General features: G+C 55.5%; 5 protein-coding genes across 5 annotated transcripts in view; 4 read left to right on the top strand and 1 right to left on the bottom strand.

The window, feature by feature from the left end:
• ENH_00069570 (hypothetical protein, conserved) overlaps positions 1 to 1,892 on the top strand; it is a gene marked incomplete at both ends in the record, with an annotated part of 16,138 nt that extends 14,246 nt beyond the window's left edge. Inside the window, 3 exons of the mRNA XM_013577448.1 lie at positions 74 to 147; positions 659 to 1,017; positions 1,424 to 1,892. Coding sequence (XP_013432902.1) covers positions 74 to 147; positions 659 to 1,017; positions 1,424 to 1,892 — 902 coding nt within the window. The remainder of the gene's footprint in view (positions 1 to 73; positions 148 to 658; positions 1,018 to 1,423) is intronic.
• A 2,993-nt stretch (positions 1,893 to 4,885) lies between these two features.
• ENH_00069560 (hypothetical protein, conserved) lies at positions 4,886 to 5,488 on the top strand (the record flags this gene model as incomplete). Its single annotated transcript, XM_013577447.1, has 1 exon — positions 4,886 to 5,488. The coding sequence occupies one exon, from the start codon at positions 4,886 to 4,888 to the stop codon at positions 5,486 to 5,488; it is 603 nt and encodes a 200-aa protein (XP_013432901.1).
• Positions 5,489 to 6,344: 856 nt separating this feature from the next.
• On the top strand, positions 6,345 to 8,868 carry ENH_00069550 (hypothetical protein, conserved; the record flags this gene model as incomplete). The annotated part of the gene is made up of 6 exons (XM_013577446.1): positions 6,345 to 6,996; positions 7,226 to 7,306; positions 7,570 to 7,683; positions 7,921 to 8,057; positions 8,281 to 8,367; positions 8,761 to 8,868. 6 exons carry the CDS (start codon positions 6,345 to 6,347, stop codon positions 8,866 to 8,868), a joined length of 1,179 nt encoding a protein of 392 aa, XP_013432900.1.
• Positions 8,869 to 15,178: 6,310 nt separating this feature from the next.
• Positions 15,179 to 15,862, top strand: ENH_00069540 (hypothetical protein, conserved; the record flags this gene model as incomplete). Its single annotated transcript, XM_013577445.1, has 1 exon — positions 15,179 to 15,862. One exon carries the CDS (start codon positions 15,179 to 15,181, stop codon positions 15,860 to 15,862), a length of 684 nt encoding a protein of 227 aa, XP_013432899.1.
• A 1,746-nt stretch (positions 15,863 to 17,608) lies between these two features.
• Positions 17,609 to 18,321, bottom strand: ENH_00069530 (hypothetical protein, conserved; the record flags this gene model as incomplete). Its single annotated transcript, XM_013577444.1, has 1 exon — positions 17,609 to 18,321. A coding segment is annotated over one exon (713 nt), but the record flags the coding sequence as incomplete, so codon positions are not given.

Below are 18,321 nucleotides of genomic sequence, written 5' to 3'. Positions count from 1 at the left end.
AACCGAGCTGCTGCTTTGAGGGCTTTGGATGGCGCGGGTTTGATAAGAACTGTTGCGGGACTTTTTGGCCAAGGAGAAGAAGACACAGAAGCAGCAGCAGAGGAGCAGCAGCAGCAGTCGTTGGAGGAGACGGAGCAGAGCGAGGCGGTGGGCTGCTGCTGCTGCTGCTGCTGCTGCTGCTGCTGCTGCTGCTGCTGCTGCTGCTGCTGCTGCTGCTGCTGATGACTGGTTTTTGCTTAATATGTCCTTTTGTGTCTTTTTTGTTCGTTTTTTGATCTTTATTCTTTTTAATTCCCTTTGTCCTTTTGTCCTTTTTCCTTTTTCGTTTTTACCTTCTACTTTTTTCTTTTTTCTTTTTTTTGTTTTTTTAAATCTCTTTTCGTCTCCAATTATTTCTTTTCTTGTTCTCTTTTATTTCTTTTTTCATTTCTTTATTTCTTTTTTGTTTGTAATTTGTTTTGATTTCCTTTTAACGTTTTAAATTTCTTTTTCATTTTCTCTTTTACCTTCTTCCTAATTTCCTCTTTTTATTTTCCTTTTAATACCTCTTTAATCTTCTTTTTAATTTCTTTTTATTTAATTTATTTAATTTATTTAATTTCTTTTTTATTTTATTTCTTTTAATTTCTTTTTTGTCTTCTTTTTATTTTCTTTTTAGGAGTCGGAGTTGCGTGAGACAGCAGCAGTGCAGCGTTGGCAGCAAATGCTGTTTTTCATTTCGAGGCCCCCGGGGCCCCACTTGCCCCCCGAGGGGGGCCCCATAAACCCGCAGCAGCAGCAGCAGCAGCAGCAGCAGCAGCAGCAGCAGCAGCAGCGGCTGTTCTCGGCGTTTGCGCCCAGCAGGCAGCAAAGCCAAGCAGCAGCAAATCAGCAAAGTGGTCCTATTCTTTGTGTCTCTTCTGCTGCTGTTGATGCTGACGACGAGGTGCTGCTGCAGCTGCAGCAGGCGCTGCAGTGCTTCGCCCTCACCCCCAGCAGCAGCAGCAGCAGCAGCAGCAGCAGCAGGAAGCTGCAGCTGTTTCTCTGTGCTGCTGTTGCTGCTGCATGCATCACGCAAGCCTTTAATGACCTTTGCTGCCAGCAGCCCCTCAACTCTTACCTGGAGGGGCCCCCAGTCCTAATTGCCCAGGGCCTCGCCAGCTGCTGCTGCAGGCACGTGCTGCTGCTGCTGCTGCTGCTGCTGCTGCTGCTCAGGCTGGGTGCTGCTCCTGCTGCCGTACTCCTGCTGCTGCTGCTGCTGGTGCTGCGGCTTCTGTTATTCTCAACTTGCTGTTGCTTGCGGCTGCCATATTTCTGCTGCTGCTGCTGCTCCTTCTGCTGCTCTTCTCGACTTGCTGCTGATGCTGCTGCCATTTACCTGCTGCTGCTGCTGCTGCTCTTCGCAACTTGCTGCTGCTGCTGTGCTTCGCTATGCTGCCTGCAGGCAGCTGTGCAGCTTGCTGAAGCTGCGGTCTCCCATCCCAGCAGGGGGTCCAGCAGCAGCAGCAGCAGCAGCAAAAGCCGCAGGCGGCAGCGCGCGTGCTGCTGCTGCAGATGCAGCAGAAGCTGCTGCAGGGAAGAAGCTGCCACACAGCGCAGCAGCAGCAGCAGCAGCAGCAGCAGCACAGCAGCTGGAGGAAGAGCGCGCTGCTGCTGCTGTAGCCCTCATGTGTCTCCGCCGCCTCCACGAGCCTCCCTCACGCGCTGCGCAGCAGCAGCAGCAACAGCAGCAGCGGCAGCAGCAACAGCAGCAGCAGCAGCAGAAGCAAGAGCAAGGCGCTGAAGCAGCAGCAGCAGAACAAGGGATAACTGCAGCGCCAACAGCAACGCCTTCGCCAGCCAGCGATGCCCACAAAAAGAAGCAGCAAGCAGCAGCAGCAGCAGCAGCAGCAGCAGCAGCAGCGCCCCTGTGAGCCACTTATTCGCATTTTGCTGCAAAAACCCACAACACCCAGGGGCCCTCAGGGGCCCCCAGGGGCCCTCAGGGGCCTCCAGGGGCCCTCAGGGGCCCCCAAGGGCCCCCAGGGTCCCTCAAGGGCCCTCCGGGGCCTCCAAGAACCCCCAGGGGCCCCCAAGGGTCCCCAGAGGCCCCCAGGGGCCCCCAGAGTCACTGGGGGTTTTCTATGGGGGGCCCCCAGAGTTGCCAGGGGCCCCTAGAGACATCGGGGGGCCCCTGGGTTTTTGAACCCTTTTCTGTGGCCCCTGGGGGCCCCTAGACCCATTAGGGGCCCCTGGGGGCCCCTGGGGGCCCCTAGACCCCTTAGGGGCCCCCAGGGGCTCCTAGACCTTCCTGGGGCCCCTGGGGGCCCCTAGACCCCCCAATAGCTTGTGGGCCTTTGGGGGGCCCCTTGAGGGGCCCCTGAAGCCCCTGGGTGCTTCAGGGGCCCCTTGAGGGGCCCCCTAAGCCCCTGGGGTTCACAGGGTACTGGGGGCCCCTGGAGCCTTTAGGGGCCCTTAGAATAGACTTTGCAACCCAAGGAGCCTCGGAGGCCCCTGCTTGCCCAACAGCAGCAGCAGCAACAGCAGCAGCAGCAGCAGCAGCAGCAGCAGCAGCCAGTAGGCACTTAGGAATCCCAAAGCCTAAAGGGGCCCCTAGGGGGCCCCTTAAGGGAGTTCTAGAGGGGCCCCTAAGGACGCCCCAAAAGGGGCCCCAAAGAGTTCCCTTAAGTAGCCCTTTTAGGGGCCCTTAAGGTCTTTAAGGGGCCCCCTAAATTAACCCCTAGAAACCCCACACTAGGGGCCCCTGGGGGCCCCTAGGGGCCCCCAGGGGCCCCCTAAATCAACCCCTAAACCCCACACTAGGGGCCCCTCGGGGTCCCTAGGGGCCCCTAGGGGCCCCCTAAATGAAACCCTAGAAACCCCACACTAGGGGCCCCTGGGGGCCCCTAGGGGGCCCCCAAACTAGCAGTTCTCAGGGCCCCTTTGGGGCCCCGAAACGAGGGGCCCCCAGGGGCCCCCAGACTTCGTGGGGACCCCCAGGGGCCCCCAGACTTCATGGGGGCCCCCAGGGGGCCCCAGACTTCGTGGGGGCCCCCAGGGGCCCCCAGACTTCGTGGGGGCCCCCCGGGGGCCCCACACTTCAGGGGGGCCCCTAGGGGCCCCTAGGGGCTTGTGGCTGCTGTGTTTGTGCAGCTTAAAGGGCCGGCTTGCTGCTGCTTGAGACTGAGAAAGAAGCAGCTTTAAAAAAAAAGCAGCAAAAGAAAACATTTAAAAATAAATAATTAAAAAGAAGACAAAAGTGCTAAAGAGATAGAAAGGGTGGGGTGTGCAGCTGCTGCAGCTAGCCAGAACTGGCTGCAGAATGCCTCCAGCGAAGTAGAGCTAGCCACAGCTAGCTACAGCTAGCTATAGCTAGCTACAGCTAGCCACAGCTAGCTACGGCTAGCTGTGGCTAGCTATGGCTAGCTGTGGCTAGCTATGGCTAGCTGTGGCTAGCTACAGCTAGCTACAGCTAGCTGGTATTCTATCAAATCAAATAGGGTCTTCTTAGGAACTAAAAATGCACTTCTGGGGGCCCCTGCGGGCCTAATGTGGGGGGCCCCCACAAAAGGGACTTTTTAGAAGGCCCCTTTGGGGGCCCCTTTGGGGGCCCCTTTGGGGGCCCCTTTGGGGGCCCCTTTGGGGGCCCCTTTGGGGCTCTCTTTAAGGGCCCTCGAAGAGCTCATTAGCGGCTTCTTTGGGGGCCCTTCGGGGGCCCTTTGGGGGCCCCTTGGGGGCCCCCTGGGGGCCCCCTGGGGGCCCCTTGGGGGCCCCCTTGTGGACCCTAGAGTGTGTGCGTGGCCTCGTCATAGCTGCAAATGTATCTTTTGTTTTAACTGTAGAGACCTTCTGGGGTGTATCTACACCTCAGCACTGAGGTACTCCAGACACCCTCAAGGGGCCCCTGGGGCCCCCAAGGGGCCCCTGGGGCCCCTAAGGGGCCCCTGAGGCCCCCAAGGGGCCCCCAGAGGATCTAAAAAAGCCCCAAAACAGTCTTGGGGGTCCCCTGGGGCCCCCAAGACCGTTTTGGGGCTTTTTAAGATCCTCTGGGGGCCCCAAAAGGACCCCTGGGGCCCCCGGGTGACCCTTGGACTCACTTAGGGGCCCCATGGGGGCCCCCAATGGACCTCAAGGAGTTCCTGTGGGCCCCAGGGAGCCCCTAGGAGACCCCCCAGATCAAGGATCACTTGGGGGCCCCTAGGGGCCCCCATGAGATCCTAGAGGCCCCCTAAATGGCCTTGGGGGCCCCCAAAAGTCCCCTGGGGCCTCTCAAGGGGCCCCTAGGGGCCATTTGGGGGGCCCCTGTGTCTGCTTGTGGGGTGTATGTACAGCGGGAAGAGAAGACACCGGGGGCAGTGGGGTGTATCGGCAGTGCGGGGCATCTTTGATTAATTTGAAGCCTCAAAATACTTTATTTTATATTTAAAAATAAATATTTTAAAAGAAAAGAAAGAAAGAAAGGAAAAAGGCCGATAGACACAAGGACAAACCCAGTTGTGGGGCCCACGCTGCGCCTCTCGCAGTGCTCCGCAGCAGCAGCAGCAGCAGCAGCAGCAGCAGCAGCAGCAGCAGCAGAGGCAGCAGCTGTGCTGCTGCTGGCTCTGTTTGAAAGTTGAATTTCAAATAAAATATTTATTTTTTTTAATCTCAAGTTGAACATACACCCCACGCCTGCGATCTCTGGCGTCTCTGGCTGCAGGCTTTTCCCCCTGAAGCCTCGAGACACAGCAGCAGCAGCAGCAGCAGCAGCAGCAGCAGCAGCAGCGGCAGCAGCAGCAGCAGCAGTTGTTGCTCTTCGTGTGTTTTCTTTTAGTTTTTTGGGCGTGTTCGACTGTCGGTCTCTCTGTGTCGCCACCCCACACTCCCAGCAGCAGCAGCAGCAGCAGCAGCAGCGCAGCAGCAGCAGCAGCAGCAGCAGTTGTTTGAAATGAAGACTTTGTGGGGTTTGTGGCTGTGTCTGGGCTCGTTGGCGGGCCTGCTGAGTGGGCCGCGGGGGACTGAGGGTTCGCTGCTTCCGATATCCCGCAGCAGCAGCAGCAGCAGCAGCAGCAGCAGCAGCAGCAGCAGCCCGCCGGGTGGCTGGAGCAGCGACGTGGTGCGCTGCGTATTCCTTGCGCGGGGGCCCCCCAGGGGGGCCCCCCGGGGGGCCCCCGGAAAGACCGTTTTGTCGGCCTTTTATGTTCCTGCTGCTGACAAAAAGGTCTACGAAGAGGGCCTCCAGGAGTACCTGCTGCAGCTGGGGGCCCCCCCCCAAGAGCTGCAGGTGGTTTGTGCTGCTGCTGCAGCAGCAAACTTAGCAGCAGTTTCTTGCCAGCCGTGTCTGTACACCGAAGCAAGCCAAGACAGAAGACACACTCGCCACGGCCAAGTCCTCGGCGTGCTGCTGCTGCAGTGTCTGCAGGGGGCCTTCAGCAGCAGCAGCAGAATGCAGCACAGCCACTACCACCCCATTTGCTACCCCGACGAACGCGACAGCAGCAGCAGCAGCAGCAGCAGCAGCAGCAGCAGCAGCAGCAGCAAAGTTGCTTGAGTAGGGCGCCTTTGGGTCCAGCAGCAGCAGCAAATAGATAAAAACGGAAGCAGCAAACTGGCCAGTGCGACCCCTGGGGCCCCCACAGCTGCCAGGGGCCCCCCGGGGCCCCTGGGGGTACTTAAGAAGCTAGGAATGGCCCCTAGGGGGCCCCCAGAGGGTACCCTTTTGTGTTTAAGGGGCCCCTGGAGGGGTCATAAGAAGTTACGGGGGCCCCTGGGGGCCCCCAGGGGGCCCTGGGGGCCTCAGAGGGGAAATTAAGAAAGCTTAATGCCAATCAGAAGCTAAAGAAGCTTCTAGTGGGCCTTAAAGTACCAAAAAGTGTCCCGGGGGGCCCCAGGGGGCCCCCGGGGGGCCCCAAGGGGCCCCCTGGGGGCCCCCGAAGTACCCAGGGGGCCCCTGTGCCGCCGTGCTGCGGGTGTGCGGGCTTGTGAAGGGGAATGGGAATAAAAAGAAGGAAAGAAAATTAAATTTGAATTTAAATAAATAAAAAATAAAAATAAATTAATTTAAAATTCAAATAAATAACAAATCTGATATTCGAACACACAGTGCCTCGACGGCTGCGCCTTGGGGGCCCCCAGCAGCTCCCGCTGCAGCTGCTGCTGCTGCTGCTGCTGCGCTGCTGCTTTCTTTCTCTTTGTGTCTTACTTCGTTTGAATTAATTAGTTAAATATATTTAAACAATTGAAAGATAAGCCCAAAGGGCCCCCGCAGCCATCTGCAGCAGCAGCAGCAGCAGCAGCAGCAGCAGCAGCAGCAGCGCTTGGATCCACACAGCAGTGGGACCGCAGAGGGCCCCTGCTGCCTTGAAGGCATTCGGGGGCCCCTTGCTGCTGCTGCTGAGGCCCCACAAATGCAGCGGCTGGGGGGCCCCCCGATTTGTAGGGGCTTAGCCCCGCTTTGGCTGCGTCTGCAGGCTTCAAGGCCGCAGCAGCAGCAGCAGCAGCAACACGTGCTGCAGCAGCAGCAGCAGCAACACATGCGGCAGCAGCGGCAGCAGCAGCACTTGCTGCAGCAGGGGGCGCCTCGCAGCGGCCACACCGGAGCCCTGCCGCAGCAGGGGCTGCAGCGCCTGACTGCGCCCCCCCACTTCCCTTCCCCGCAGCAGCAGCTGCAGCAGCAGCAGCAGCAGCAGCAGCAGCAGCAGCAGCAGCAGCGGGGGATTGCCAGCTTCCAGCGCGCCATGCGGCGGCTGCAGTGGCCGCTGCTGCGCGAAGAAATGGCTGTCTTCTTCGAGCAGCAGCTGCGGGGCCCCGCAACGAGTCTTTCAGACCTGCAGCAGCAGCAGCAGCAGCAGCAGCAGCAGCAGCAGCAGCAGCAGGGCAGCAGCAGCGTGAGCGTGGCCTGCAGCCCGTGGGAGCGCTTCGTCAGCAGCCAGCAGCTTGCTGCTGCTGGATTTGTTGCAGCAGCAATTGAAGGAAAAGGGCCTTATAGAAAACTGGCAATTGCTGCTGCTGCTGTTTTCCCCCTCGCCTTCGACGAGGCCCACGGACACCTTTCCCACCGTAGGGTTTAGGGTTTAGGGTTTAGGGTTTAGGGTTTAGGGTTTAGGGTTTAGGGTTTGGGGTTTGGGGTTTTGTAGGGTTTAGGGTTTAGGGTTTTGTAGGGTTTGCTGCTGCTGCGGCCAAGCTGAATCCTTGCTCAGGGCGTGGGCCCAGGGCCGTAGGCCTGGGGGCAAGGGTTTAGGGTTTAGGGTTTAGGGTTTAGGGTTTAGGGTTTAGGGTTTGCGCGCAGTGTTTAAGGCGCGCCTCTACAAGCTGCGCGTGGGCAATGTAATAGAGCATTGTCTGGTGAAGGCAGCAAAGGTAGACCCCCGTGAGTCTGCGAAACCCTAAAAGAAACAAGGGTTTAGGGTTTAGGGTTTAGGGTTTAGGGTTTAGGGTTTAGGGTTTAGGGTTTGCTGTGCTGCAGTGGCTGCTCGCGTGTATGCGCATGCTGTTGTTTCGGGCTTAGGGTTTAGGGTTTACGGTTGAGGCCTAGGGTTTAGGGTTTGGGGTTCTTGGCGCAGAGGCTCCCGACACAGCGCTAGGGTTTAGGGTTTAGGGTTTAGGGTTTAGGGTTTAGGGTTTGCGTGTCAGTGGCCCGCCACATATACTTCATTCTTTTTCAAAGACACAAAGAAGGAGAAGTTTCCCAAGTGGATTTGCCCTTAACCCTTTTGGGCCTTTTGGCCTGCCCGGCCTACCACCAAGGTACCCCTAAACCCTAAACCCTAAACCCTAAACCCTAAACCCTAGGCCCTGCTGCTGCTGCTGCTGCTGCCTGCAGCAGCTGCTGCTGCTCGCTGCTGCGCCCGTTCCCGCTGCTGCTGCGGCCTCGCGCCGCCGCCGCCGCCGCTGCATCTCCCGCCGCCGCCCCCGCCGCTGCTGCTGCTGCTGCTGCTGCTGCTGCTGCTGCTGCTGCTGCTGCTGCTGCTGCTGCTGCTGCAGGCTACCACGTGGAGCTCGCGCGGCCAACAGTCCCCGTGCAGTTTGTGGGGCCCGAACCCCCGCCCCCTCTTTTCGTAGATGTTTCGCAGCTGCGGTTTTCCCCCCCCTACTCTGCAGTGACTCTCGAAACCCTCAAAGTGAGGGTTTAGGGTTTAGGGTTTAGGGTTTAGGGTTTAGGGTTTAGGGTTTAGGGCTTGGGGTTTGGGGTTTGGGGTTGGGGTTTGGGGTTTCCGGGTGGGGAGCGCTGGGACTGCAGCGCCAGTGTTACCAGAGGAGTGCAGCGGTCGCGTCAGCCCCTAGGGTTTAGGGTTTAGGGTTTAGGGTTTAGGGTTTAGGGTTTAGGGTTTAGGGTTTTTTCAGGACCAGCTGCCGCGCGATGGAACAGCGCGCTTTGCACCTTCTCTAAACCCTAAAGAAGAAGTTGCGTGGGCCTATGAGGTTGGCTCGGTGAGTGTGGACCCCAAACCCTAAACCCTAAACCCTAAACCCTAAACCCTAATTTTGAGTCCCTAAACCCGAGCTCCTAAGCCCTTGTTCCTAAACCCTAAAGCATTGTCAAGTCGAGCTCCCAGCAGCTGCTTCGTTCCACCGTGTATGAAGAACGCCTCAGGCAAGGGTTTAGGGTTTAGGGTTTAGGGTTTAGGGTTTAGGGTTTAGGGTTTAGGGTTTGGGGCTTGTTATATTCACTAATCTGCGCATTTATTTGTCTCCACGTGGCTTTCTCCGCATGCGCACCTGCTGCCAGTCTAGGATGCTCCTTGTATATTCATTAGAGTTTAGGGTTTAGGGTTAAGGGTTTAGGGTTTAGGGTTTAGGGTTTAGGGTTAAGGGTTTCTGCAGCTGCCCGAGGTCCCCCTGCCTGCCTCCTGGAAAGACCCCAACTTCATAGACAGGAAGGGCCTCATGATGGATGTTTGGAACCACCGCAGATTTCCCAAACCCTCCTAGGGGCCCCCAAACCCTTTTGGGGGCCCCCAAACCCTTTTGGGGGCCCCCAAACCCTTTTGGGGGCCCCCAAACCCTTTTAAGGGCTCCCAAACCCTTTTAGGGGCCCCCAAACCCTTTTAGGGGACCCTAAACCCTTTTGGGGGCTCCCAAACCCTCCTAGGGGCCCCCAAACCCTTTTGGGGGCCCCCAAACCCTTTCGGGGGCCCCCAAACCCTTTCAGGGGCCTTCAAACCCTTTGGGGGCCCCCAAAGCCTTTTAGGGGCCCCCAGACCCTCTTAGAGGTTCTTAAAGCCTCATGGGGGCCCCCAAACCCTTTTAAGGTCCGCCAAACCCTCCAAACCCTCTGGGGGCCCCCAAAAGCTCTTCAAAGGGGGCCCCCAAACCCTCTTGGGGGCCCCCAAACCCTCATTGGAGGGCCCCCGAAACCCTCTTCAAAGGGAACCCCAAAACCCTTTTTAAGGGGGCCCCCACACCCTCATTGAAGAGGAAACCAAACCTTTAAAGGGGCCCCCAAACCCTCTCTAAAGGGGGCCCCCAATTCCTTTCTTTTGGGGCCCCCAGGGGCCCCCTTGGGGGCCCTTTGGGGCCCCCTTGGGGGCCCTTTTGGGGGCCCCCTTGGGGGCCCCTTGGGGGCCCCTTGGGAAGCCCTTGGGGGCCCTTCAGGAGTCCCCCAGGGGCCCTTTGAGGGCCCCCTGGGGCCCTTTGGGGGGCCCCCAAGGGCCCCCAGCCCAATAGAGGCCCCTTGGGGGCCCCCAGTCATATCTGTGGGGGCCCCAGGGGCCCCTGGGGCCCCCAAAGATATGACTGATTTGGAAATAAAGACTTTCTGCAAAAGGCTCAAACTTGGGGCCCTTCTTAAGAAAGATGAAACCCTTTTGGGGCCCCCTAGGGGCCCCAAAAGGGTTTCATCTTTATGTCTTGGGGGCCCCCTAAGGGGCCCCTAGGGGGCCCCCTAGGGGGCCCCCTAGGGGCCCCCGAGACAGGGGCCCCCAGCAACACGAGGGCCCCTGGAGATGGGCTAAGTTCAGCTAGCTGCCGGGACTTTGGGGGCCCCCACGGCTGCCTGTGGCTAGCTGTGGGTCTCTGTGGGGGCATTTGGCTAGCTGTGGCTAGCTGTGGCTAGCTGGGGCTGCCAGGGCCTGTGTTAAGCTGTTTGCAGCTAGCTGTGGCTGCCCGTGGCTGTCCTTGGGCAGCCGTGGCTAGCTGCGGCTACCTGTGGCTAGCTGCTGCTCCTGTGGCTAGCTGTGGCTAGCTGGGGCTCTGTGTGGCTAGCTGGGGCTTCGAGCAGCTGCCCGTGGCTAGCTGAGGCCTCCCGTGGCTGCCCGTGGCTAGCTGTGGCTGCCCGTGGCTCGCTGTGGCTAGCTGGGGCCTGCCTGCGGCTAGCTGGGGGCGCCCGTGGCTAGCTGGGGCCGCCTGTGGCTGCGTGTGGCTAGCTGGGGCTAGCTGTGGCTCGCTGGGGCTAGCTGGGGCTAGCTGGGGCTAGCTGTGGCTAGCTGGGGCTAGCTGTGGCTAGCTGTGGCTGGCCGTGGTGGCGGCGAGGCCCGTTTTCGGGGTCTGCGGGCTCCGGAGGGCGGTGTGTGGGTCGAAGTTGAGGGTTTAGGGTTTAGGGTTTAGGGTTTAGGGTTTAGGGTAGGGAGGGCGGTGTGGGGGTCGCAGTAGGTTGTTGCGTGGTGTTGGGGTGTACGTACACCGCAACACCCGCGGCTGCGGCGCCGCCGCCAGCGCCCGCAGAGCTCTTTGCTGCGCTGCGCGGCGAATTAAAAGAATGAAATAAATGAATTAATTAGCAAATTGCGGCTTGAGGAGGCGGCGCGGGCGGTGTCTGTACACCGCAGCAGCAGCAGCAGCAGCGGCGGCGGCTGCTGCTGCTGCTGCTGCTGCTGCGCTGCGGCCGCAGCAGCAGCCCCCCGCCGCGCAAACACTGAAATAAACTCAAAAAGAACTTATTAATTATTTTTAACTCCGAAAACTCCTCGAAAATCCCTCCGGGGCCCCTCGCCGAGGCCTCCCTGCTAGCCTGGCAGTGGCTAGCTGGCGCTTGAGTGGCTCTGTTTGCGCTTTCGGGCTTTTCTTCTTTCCTCAACTTTCTTTTCCCTCCACTCCCCTCACTTCCCTCCACATTTCTCATTCCCCGCTGCTGCTGCTGCTGCTGCTGCTGCTGCTGCTGCTGCTGCGTCGTTGCTGCCGCCGCTGCAGCAGCAACAGCCCGCAGCAAATCCCGTTCCGCTCTTCCTTCTGCTGCACTCGCCCCAACTCCCCGAGGTGTACATACACCCGAAACTCGCTGCAGCGACTCGAGGCCCCTGAGGTGTACGTACACCTCAACTCCCCTGCTGCTGCTGCTGCTGCTGCTGCTGCTGCTGCTCGAAGTTGCCATTTTTGCCACGAGCTCTTCTGTCTCTTCCGCAACTTGCTGCCTCCTCTTCTCATGCCAACCCCACCTGCAGCGTCTCCTCCCGCTGCTGCTGCTGCTGCTGCTGCTGCTGCTGCTGCGGGGGCTGCTGCTGCTGCTGCTGCTGCTGCGCCGCGGCGGCCTGGGCGCAGCAGCTGCTGCTGCTGAGGGGCCCCCTCGATGGCTGGCCAGAAGGCAGCAGGAGGCAGCTTTTTGGCTGGCAAATAAAGGGAGAAAGAGGCAGCAAAAAGGACACAAAAAGGGACAAAAAAGGGACAAAAAGAAGCAAAAAGGAGACAAAATAGCAGCAGCAAGCAGCAGCAAAGCAGCAGCAAAGCAGCAGCAAAGCAGCAGCAGCAAAAAGCAACAAAAAGCCGCAAAAAGGAGGCCTGGGAGCAGCAGGGAGGCGCAGCAGCACGCGCGCCGCGCCGCTGCAGCAGCAGCTGCAGCAGCAGCAACAGCAGCAGATGAGGCAGCAGATGCAGCAGCAGCCGTAGCAGCAGCACACGCGCAGCAACAGCAGCAGCAGCAGCAGCAGCAGCAGCAACTGCAGCAGCAGCAGCAGCAAACAGCGTGGACTCAGCCGCTTTTGTATATGGAGAGCTGCGTCTTTGCAAATAAATAAGCATTTGTTTGTTTGTTTTTTATTTTTTATTATTTATTTATTTATTTATTTATTTATTTATTTATTTATTTATTTATTTCTTCTGCTGCTGCTGCTGCTGCAGCTTCTTCTGCCTTTAAACAAAAATAAAAAGAAAAACAAAAAGACTCAAGGGAGAAATAAGCAGCAAATAAGCAGCAGAAGCAGCAAAAAGAAATAAAAAGAAATAAAATAAATAAATAAAACAAATAAATAAAATAAATAAAATAAATAAAATAAAAAATAAAAAACAAATTCAAATAAATTCAAAAGAAGCAAAAGAGGCAGCAAAGACGTCGCCGCATTTGCCTGGAAATGGGGGCGCGACAGCTGCCTGCAGCAGCAGCAGCAGCTGCTGCTGCTGCTGCTGCTGCTGCAACCGCTGCTGCTGCTGCTGCTGCTGCTGCTGCTGCGGGGCCCCGCTGCTGCAGCAGCTTTCTTTTATATTTTGCTTCTTTTGCCTTTTTTTGTCGACTTGTCTTGGGAAATGCTTTAAAACTTGGAAGCAAACAAACAGAACTTTCGCAGCAGCAGCAGCAGCAGCAGCAGCAGCAGCAGCAAGACGGCGAAACAGATGCCAGTAAGAAACTAATTATTATTCAATATATAAATAAATAAATAAATAAATAAATAAATAAATAAATAAATAAATAAATAAATAAATAAAACAATTAATTACTTAATTTAATTAATTGTTTATTTATTCATTTAAATGATTGTTTTATTTGTTTTAATTAATTAATTAATTTATCTGAATTATTAGCCACTTCGTTTGTTATTATTTTTCCGCTTATATTTTATATTATTTAATTAATTATTTATCATTAATTAATTAATTAATTTGTTTTATTATTTATTTATTTATTTATTTATTTATTTATTTATTTATTTATTTATTTATTTATTTATTTATTTATTTATTTATTTATTTATTAAGTGCTGCTTTGCTGCTGCTGCTGCTGCTGCTGCTGCAGCGGCTTTTGCTCCCCATCTGTCTGCAGCGTTTTTTTCTTTTTTTAAATGTTAATTTCAAAATTAATTTTGTTTTTAAAATTTTGACTTAAGTTATTAATTAATTAATTAATTAATTAATTAATTAATTAATTAATTAATTAATTAATTAATTAATTAATTAATTATTAATTAATTAATTAATTATGTTTGCTGCTGCCTTATTATTTCTTCCCACAAATTCAATTTGCTGCTGCGCTGCTGCTGCGCTGCTGCTTCTTTTCACTTTGCTTCTCACGCAAGTGCAACTTGCTGCTGCGCTGCTGCTGTGCTGCTCCTGCGCTGCTGCTGCGCTGCTGCTGCGCTGCTGCTGCGCTGCAGCAGCAGAACCGGGAGGGGAAAAGTGGTTTGTGCCCTGCATGATTTTGGTGGCCTTTGTTTTGGGGGCAGTGGCAACAGTGGGTATAATTCACTGCGCGAATTACAGGTAAACCCTAAACCCTAAACCCTAAACCCTAAACCCTCGGAAACCCTAAACCCTAAACCCTAAACCCTAAACCCTCGGAAACCCTAAACCCTAGGCCAGAGCCGCCGAGGGTTTGGCGCGGCGGCGGCTGGCTCCAGGTGTATCTACAGGCCAGCAGCCAGTTACTGGCTTCGTTCAGGTTGAGGGTTTAGGGTTTAGGGTTTAGGGTTTAGGGTTTCTGGGTGCGTTTGGAGCGCCGAAAAGAGAAAATGGCATTAAAAAAAGCGCAGAGTTTGACTGGACTTGTCAATTTGAGGTGTATGTACAGGTCGCAGCGCAAAAGAGAAGCTGTAAAAGCCAAAACTGCTGCTCCGGAAATCTTCAGCAGCAGCGACACGGAGGCGCCGACTCCGCGCGATCGCAGCGGAATTTGGGAGCGGCCGTGGGTTTTTGGACTCAATTAAACGCTTTTTAATGTTTTAAATGCTTTTAATTGTTTTAATTGTTTTAATTGGCCTTTTAATCTTCAAATTGGAGTTAATTTGCGTTCAAACGCCGCGAAAAGCTCCCGCAGAACCGCCGCGCAGCCGCGGGAACCCACAGCGGCGAATAATTCGCTTCATGTTTCGAATTCGATTCAAATTTCGAATTAATTTAATTTAATTTAATTTAATTTAATTAATTTAATTTAATTTAATTTAATTTAATTTAATTTAATTTAATTTAATTTAATTTAATTTAATTTAATTTAAATGTCTTCAGCGTTTCAAATGCTTTCGAATTCCACTTGGGAGTCCCACTTGTCTTTCCCCAGTTGCTGCTGCCCTGTGCGCGCAGAGCCAAAGAGCAAGCAGACCCTGCAGGTGAGTAGCAGCAGCAGCGAGGTGTTTGTGGCCGAAAAAGCTGAAAAATTGAATTAATGAAACAAATGAAATAAATAATTAAAAATAAATGAAATAAATAATTCAAAAATAAACCAATAAGGGGAAAAAAACGCAGAAGATCGCCTCAGCTGGCGAATATGAACGCAGCGGGAACTTGAATGAGCAGCAGCAGCAGCAGCAGCAGCAGCAGCAGCGGCAGCAGCGGCGGCGCGAAACGCAGTTCAGCTCCAGCTTTCCTTTTTAGTTTTAAATTTAGTTTTTTTATCGTTTTTGTTTGTAATTTGTCGATTTTAATTTGCTTGTTTGCTGCGAAGGGGTTGGGTGGCTGCCTGAGAACTCCTATTGAGGCTGCAGTCGGCAGCGGCTCACTGAGGAGGAACCGCAGGCATTTCGGCGCAGGCGTGGGGAATTCGCCGGAAAAAGAGGCTCGTTTAAATTGAAATGTTTATAAATACGTTTATTTGCATTTATTTGAGGGAAACAGCGCTGAACTGGGGAGAAATCTGCTGCTTTCCGCCCCGCGGCCGACGCGGCAGTTCAACTTGCATGCAGCCAGTCCGGCGGCAGCTCTTTGAACTTGGCTGAAGTTGGCCTTCAAATTGCAAATAACTTCTCCCTTTAGAACGAAAACTCTCTTCTCTTTTTTTTCAACTCTCCGGGAGTCCTATAGACCCGAGTTTCCCGCGTATTCGCGCCTGTTCAAGTTCGTGCGCTGGGGCTGGTGGCGACCAACTTCTCAGGAGGGAATCTTCGCCATTTTCGCGGCTCAGATTCTCTTTCAAAAAGGAATTTACTTTCGTTTTGCATTTTCCTTCCAACTGCCGCCAGTAATCTGCCGAGCGGCGCCCGCTACCAGCAGCAGCAGCAGCAGCAGCAGCAGCAGCAGCAGATTCTTCAGTCCACGCTCGGCGTCTGCCGGCCCACCGCAATGCCAGTCGGCCTGCAGCGCCTTTGATTCTGCTGCTGCTCCCAGAATGGCCGCAGGGGGGGAAAAGGCGGCAGCAGCAGCTGCTGCAGCAGCAGCAGCAGCAGCTGCTGCTGCTGCTGCTGCGGAACCCTCCATAGAAGACCACCCGCTGTTCCTGACGCGCGTTCCCACTTCAGCAGAGTTCAAGAAAAACCATTTGCTGTCAGCCCTGGCGGCGCTCATTGACGAAGACGATCCTCAGCAGCAGCAGCAGCAGCAGCAGCAGCAGCAGCAGCAGCAGCAGCAGCAAGGGCCCTTTCGCCGGCAGCGCCGTAGAGTGCGCCCCGCGCCTTGGGGGGCCGGACCTGCTGCTTCGGCGAGTGGGGCTTCAGGGGTTCCGCAGCAGCAGCAGCAAGCAGCAGCAGGCAGCAGCTGTGGAGAAAATGCTGCAGGCTGCGGCGGTGCTGCTGCTGCAGCAGCAGCTGCTGCTGCTGCTGAAGCTGACTCCGCAGCAGCAGCAGCTGCTGCTGCTCGAGAGGCAGAGCTTGGAGGGAGCAGGCAAGAGGACGAGGCCATGGATTGGGACGCAGCAGCAGAAGCGGAAGCAGCAGCAGCAGAAGAAGCAGCAGCAACAGGAGAAGCAGCAGCAGAAGCAGCAGCAGCAGCAGCAGCAGCAGCAGCAACCGACAGCCTCGCGACGCCTTCTATGGGCGAGCTGCAGATCTGCATGCGTCTGTTCTCGATGAAGTGACACCTGAGGCCTCGTGCTGCAGCAGCTAAAGAAGCAGCAGCAAGAAACAGCAAAATAATGGAAGCAGCAGCAGCAGCAGCAGCGCGGGGTTTGCTGCTTCAGGCTTCCAGGCCCTAGTGGCGAATGCAGTTCACAAACATTTGCTGCCTGCAGGGATGTGTGCCCCCTCCTATCCCTAGCTAGCCAGCCAGCTAGCTAGCTAGCTAGCTAGCTAGCTAGCTAGCTAGCTAGCTAGCTAACAGGCGGCTAGCTAGCTAGCCAGCTAGCTAGCTGGCTAGCTGGCTAGCTGCGCGACCCGCCTCAGGCGGCTCGCGAGCTATCCAGGTACACAGCCATCTCCAGCTAGCTAGCCAGCCAGCTGGCCAGCTAGCCAGCTAGCTAGCCAGCCAGCTAGCTAGCTAGCTAGCTAGCTAGCTAGCTAGCTAGCTAGCTAGCTAGCTAGCTAGCTGCAGCTCTGTGCAGACTGCGCATGCAAACGCGGCGCGGCCTGCAGTCCGCCGACGGAGTTTTATTTTCTTTCTTTCCGCTGGGCCTTTGCGGCTGCGGCCTAATGTGGGGTGCCTTCTTGGGTCTTCCTTCGCTAGCTAGCTAGCTAGCTAGCTAGCTAGCTATTTGGTTAGTTAGTTAGCTAGTTAGCTAGCTAGCTAGCTAGCTAGCTAGCTAGCTATTTGGTTAGTTAGTAGGCTAGCTAGCTAGCCAGCTGGCTAGCTAGCTGGCTAGCTAGCTGGCTAGCTGGCTAGCTGGCTAGCTATTTAGTTAGTTAGTTAGTTAGCTAGCTAGCTAGCCAGGGAGCTATTTAGTTAGCTAGTTAGCTAGCTAGCCTGCTGGCTATTTAGTTTGTTATCTAGCTGCTATCTAGCTATTATCTAGCTAGCTAGCCAGCCAGCTAGCTATTTGGCTAGTTAGCTAGCTAGCTAGCTAACTAGCTGCGTTGCTGGCCGGGCCGGTGGTCTTGTAGCTAGCTAGTTGAGCAGCTAGCTAGTCACTAGCTAGCCATCCAGCTGGCTAGCTACGAAGCCGTGCTGGCTGGCTAGCTAGCTACACTAGCTAGCTAGCCAGCTAGCTAGCCAGCTAGTTAGCCAGCTAGCTAGCCAGCTAGGTAGCTACGGAGAGCTACTAAGCCAGGCATCCTAGCTAGCTAGCCATCGACCTAGCCAGGCACGCCAGCTAGCTAGCTAGCTAGTGTAGATAAAGCTAGCTAGCTAGCTGGCTCAGTGGCTAGCTAGCTAGCTAGCTGGCTCAGTGGCTAGCTAGCTGCGTGGCTAGCTAGCTGGCTAGCCAGTGAGTTGGCTGCGGCGAGAGCGCTGGGGCTTGTGGGTTTTTGCTGCTGCAGAAGGCTTTTTGATTTTAAATAAATTTATTTGGAATTAAATATTTCTGAATTTGAAAAAGGAAGCAAAGTGAAACACGTGCAGCAGCAGAAACAACTGCAGCAGCAAGAGCAGCAGCAGCAGCAGCTGCTGCAGCCACTGCATCAGCTGCAGCAACTGCAGCAGCAGGAGCAGCAGCAGCAACTGCAGCCACTGCATCAGCTGCAGCAACTGCAGCAGCAAGAGCAGCAGCAGCAACAGCAGCCACTGCATCAGCTGCAGCAACTGCAGCAGCAGCAGCAGCAGCAGCAGAAGAGCCAGGCAGCAGCTGCTGCTGTTGCTTTCTGCCTCTCCGGCCCGCAAGCTGTCGAGACACCCTAGAGAGACGCGACTGCGCTGCGCAAAAAGAGCTGCAGCAGCAGCACGAGCAGCAGGACTAGCTGCTTGCTGTTTTGCTGCTTACCTTTCTGCTGCTGTCTTTTGTGCCGGAATAGACTGCTGTTGTCCGCAGCAGCCGCGCCTCCCTCGGGGTGCTCGAGCTTCTGTGCTGCTGCTGCAGCAGCTGCTGCTGCAGCAGCTGCTGCTGCAGCTGCTGCTGCTGCAGCTGCTGCTGCTGCTGCTGCTGCTGCTGCAGCAGCGGCTTGTGGAAGTGAAGGTAGGGCAAATGGACTTCCGCTTCCCCCTGAGAAAGCTGACTCAGCAGCTCCCGCGAAAAAGGATCTGCAGCAGCAAAACGGCCCTGCTGCACTGCAGCAGGAAGCGGAGGAAAAGAACTTTTTTGGAAAAAAGAAAAAGAAAAAAGAGAAGACAAAAAGGCCCTGTAGTCCGTGCTGCCTCTGCACTTGTTTGCTGCTGCTGCACGCGCCGCTGCAGCCGCGCGCTGCTGCTGCTGCTGCTGCTGCTGCTGCTGCTGCTGCAGCAGCAGCTGCTGCTGCTGCTGCACTTCTTCTTTGCCAAAGTACCACTCATCCAGCAAACGATTCACAGAGTCTATTATAATATTGCCCGTCGGCGTTGTGGGCCCCGCAGGGGTTTCTTCATATTCCTTCAACACCACTTTAGACATATCTAGGGGCCCCCGGGGGCCCCCCGGGGGCCCCTGGGGGCCCCCCTGGGGGCCCCCCGGGGGGCCCCCAGGGGGGCCCCCCG

Source organism: Eimeria necatrix, genomic scaffold (genome assembly GCF_000499385.1).
Source record: "Eimeria necatrix Houghton genomic scaffold, Enh_scaff66, whole genome shotgun sequence".
NCBI classification, from domain to species: domain Eukaryota; phylum Apicomplexa; class Conoidasida; order Eucoccidiorida; family Eimeriidae; genus Eimeria; species Eimeria necatrix.
Note: the sequence above shows the minus strand (reverse complement) of the source record. Positions and strands in the feature narration are given on the sequence as shown.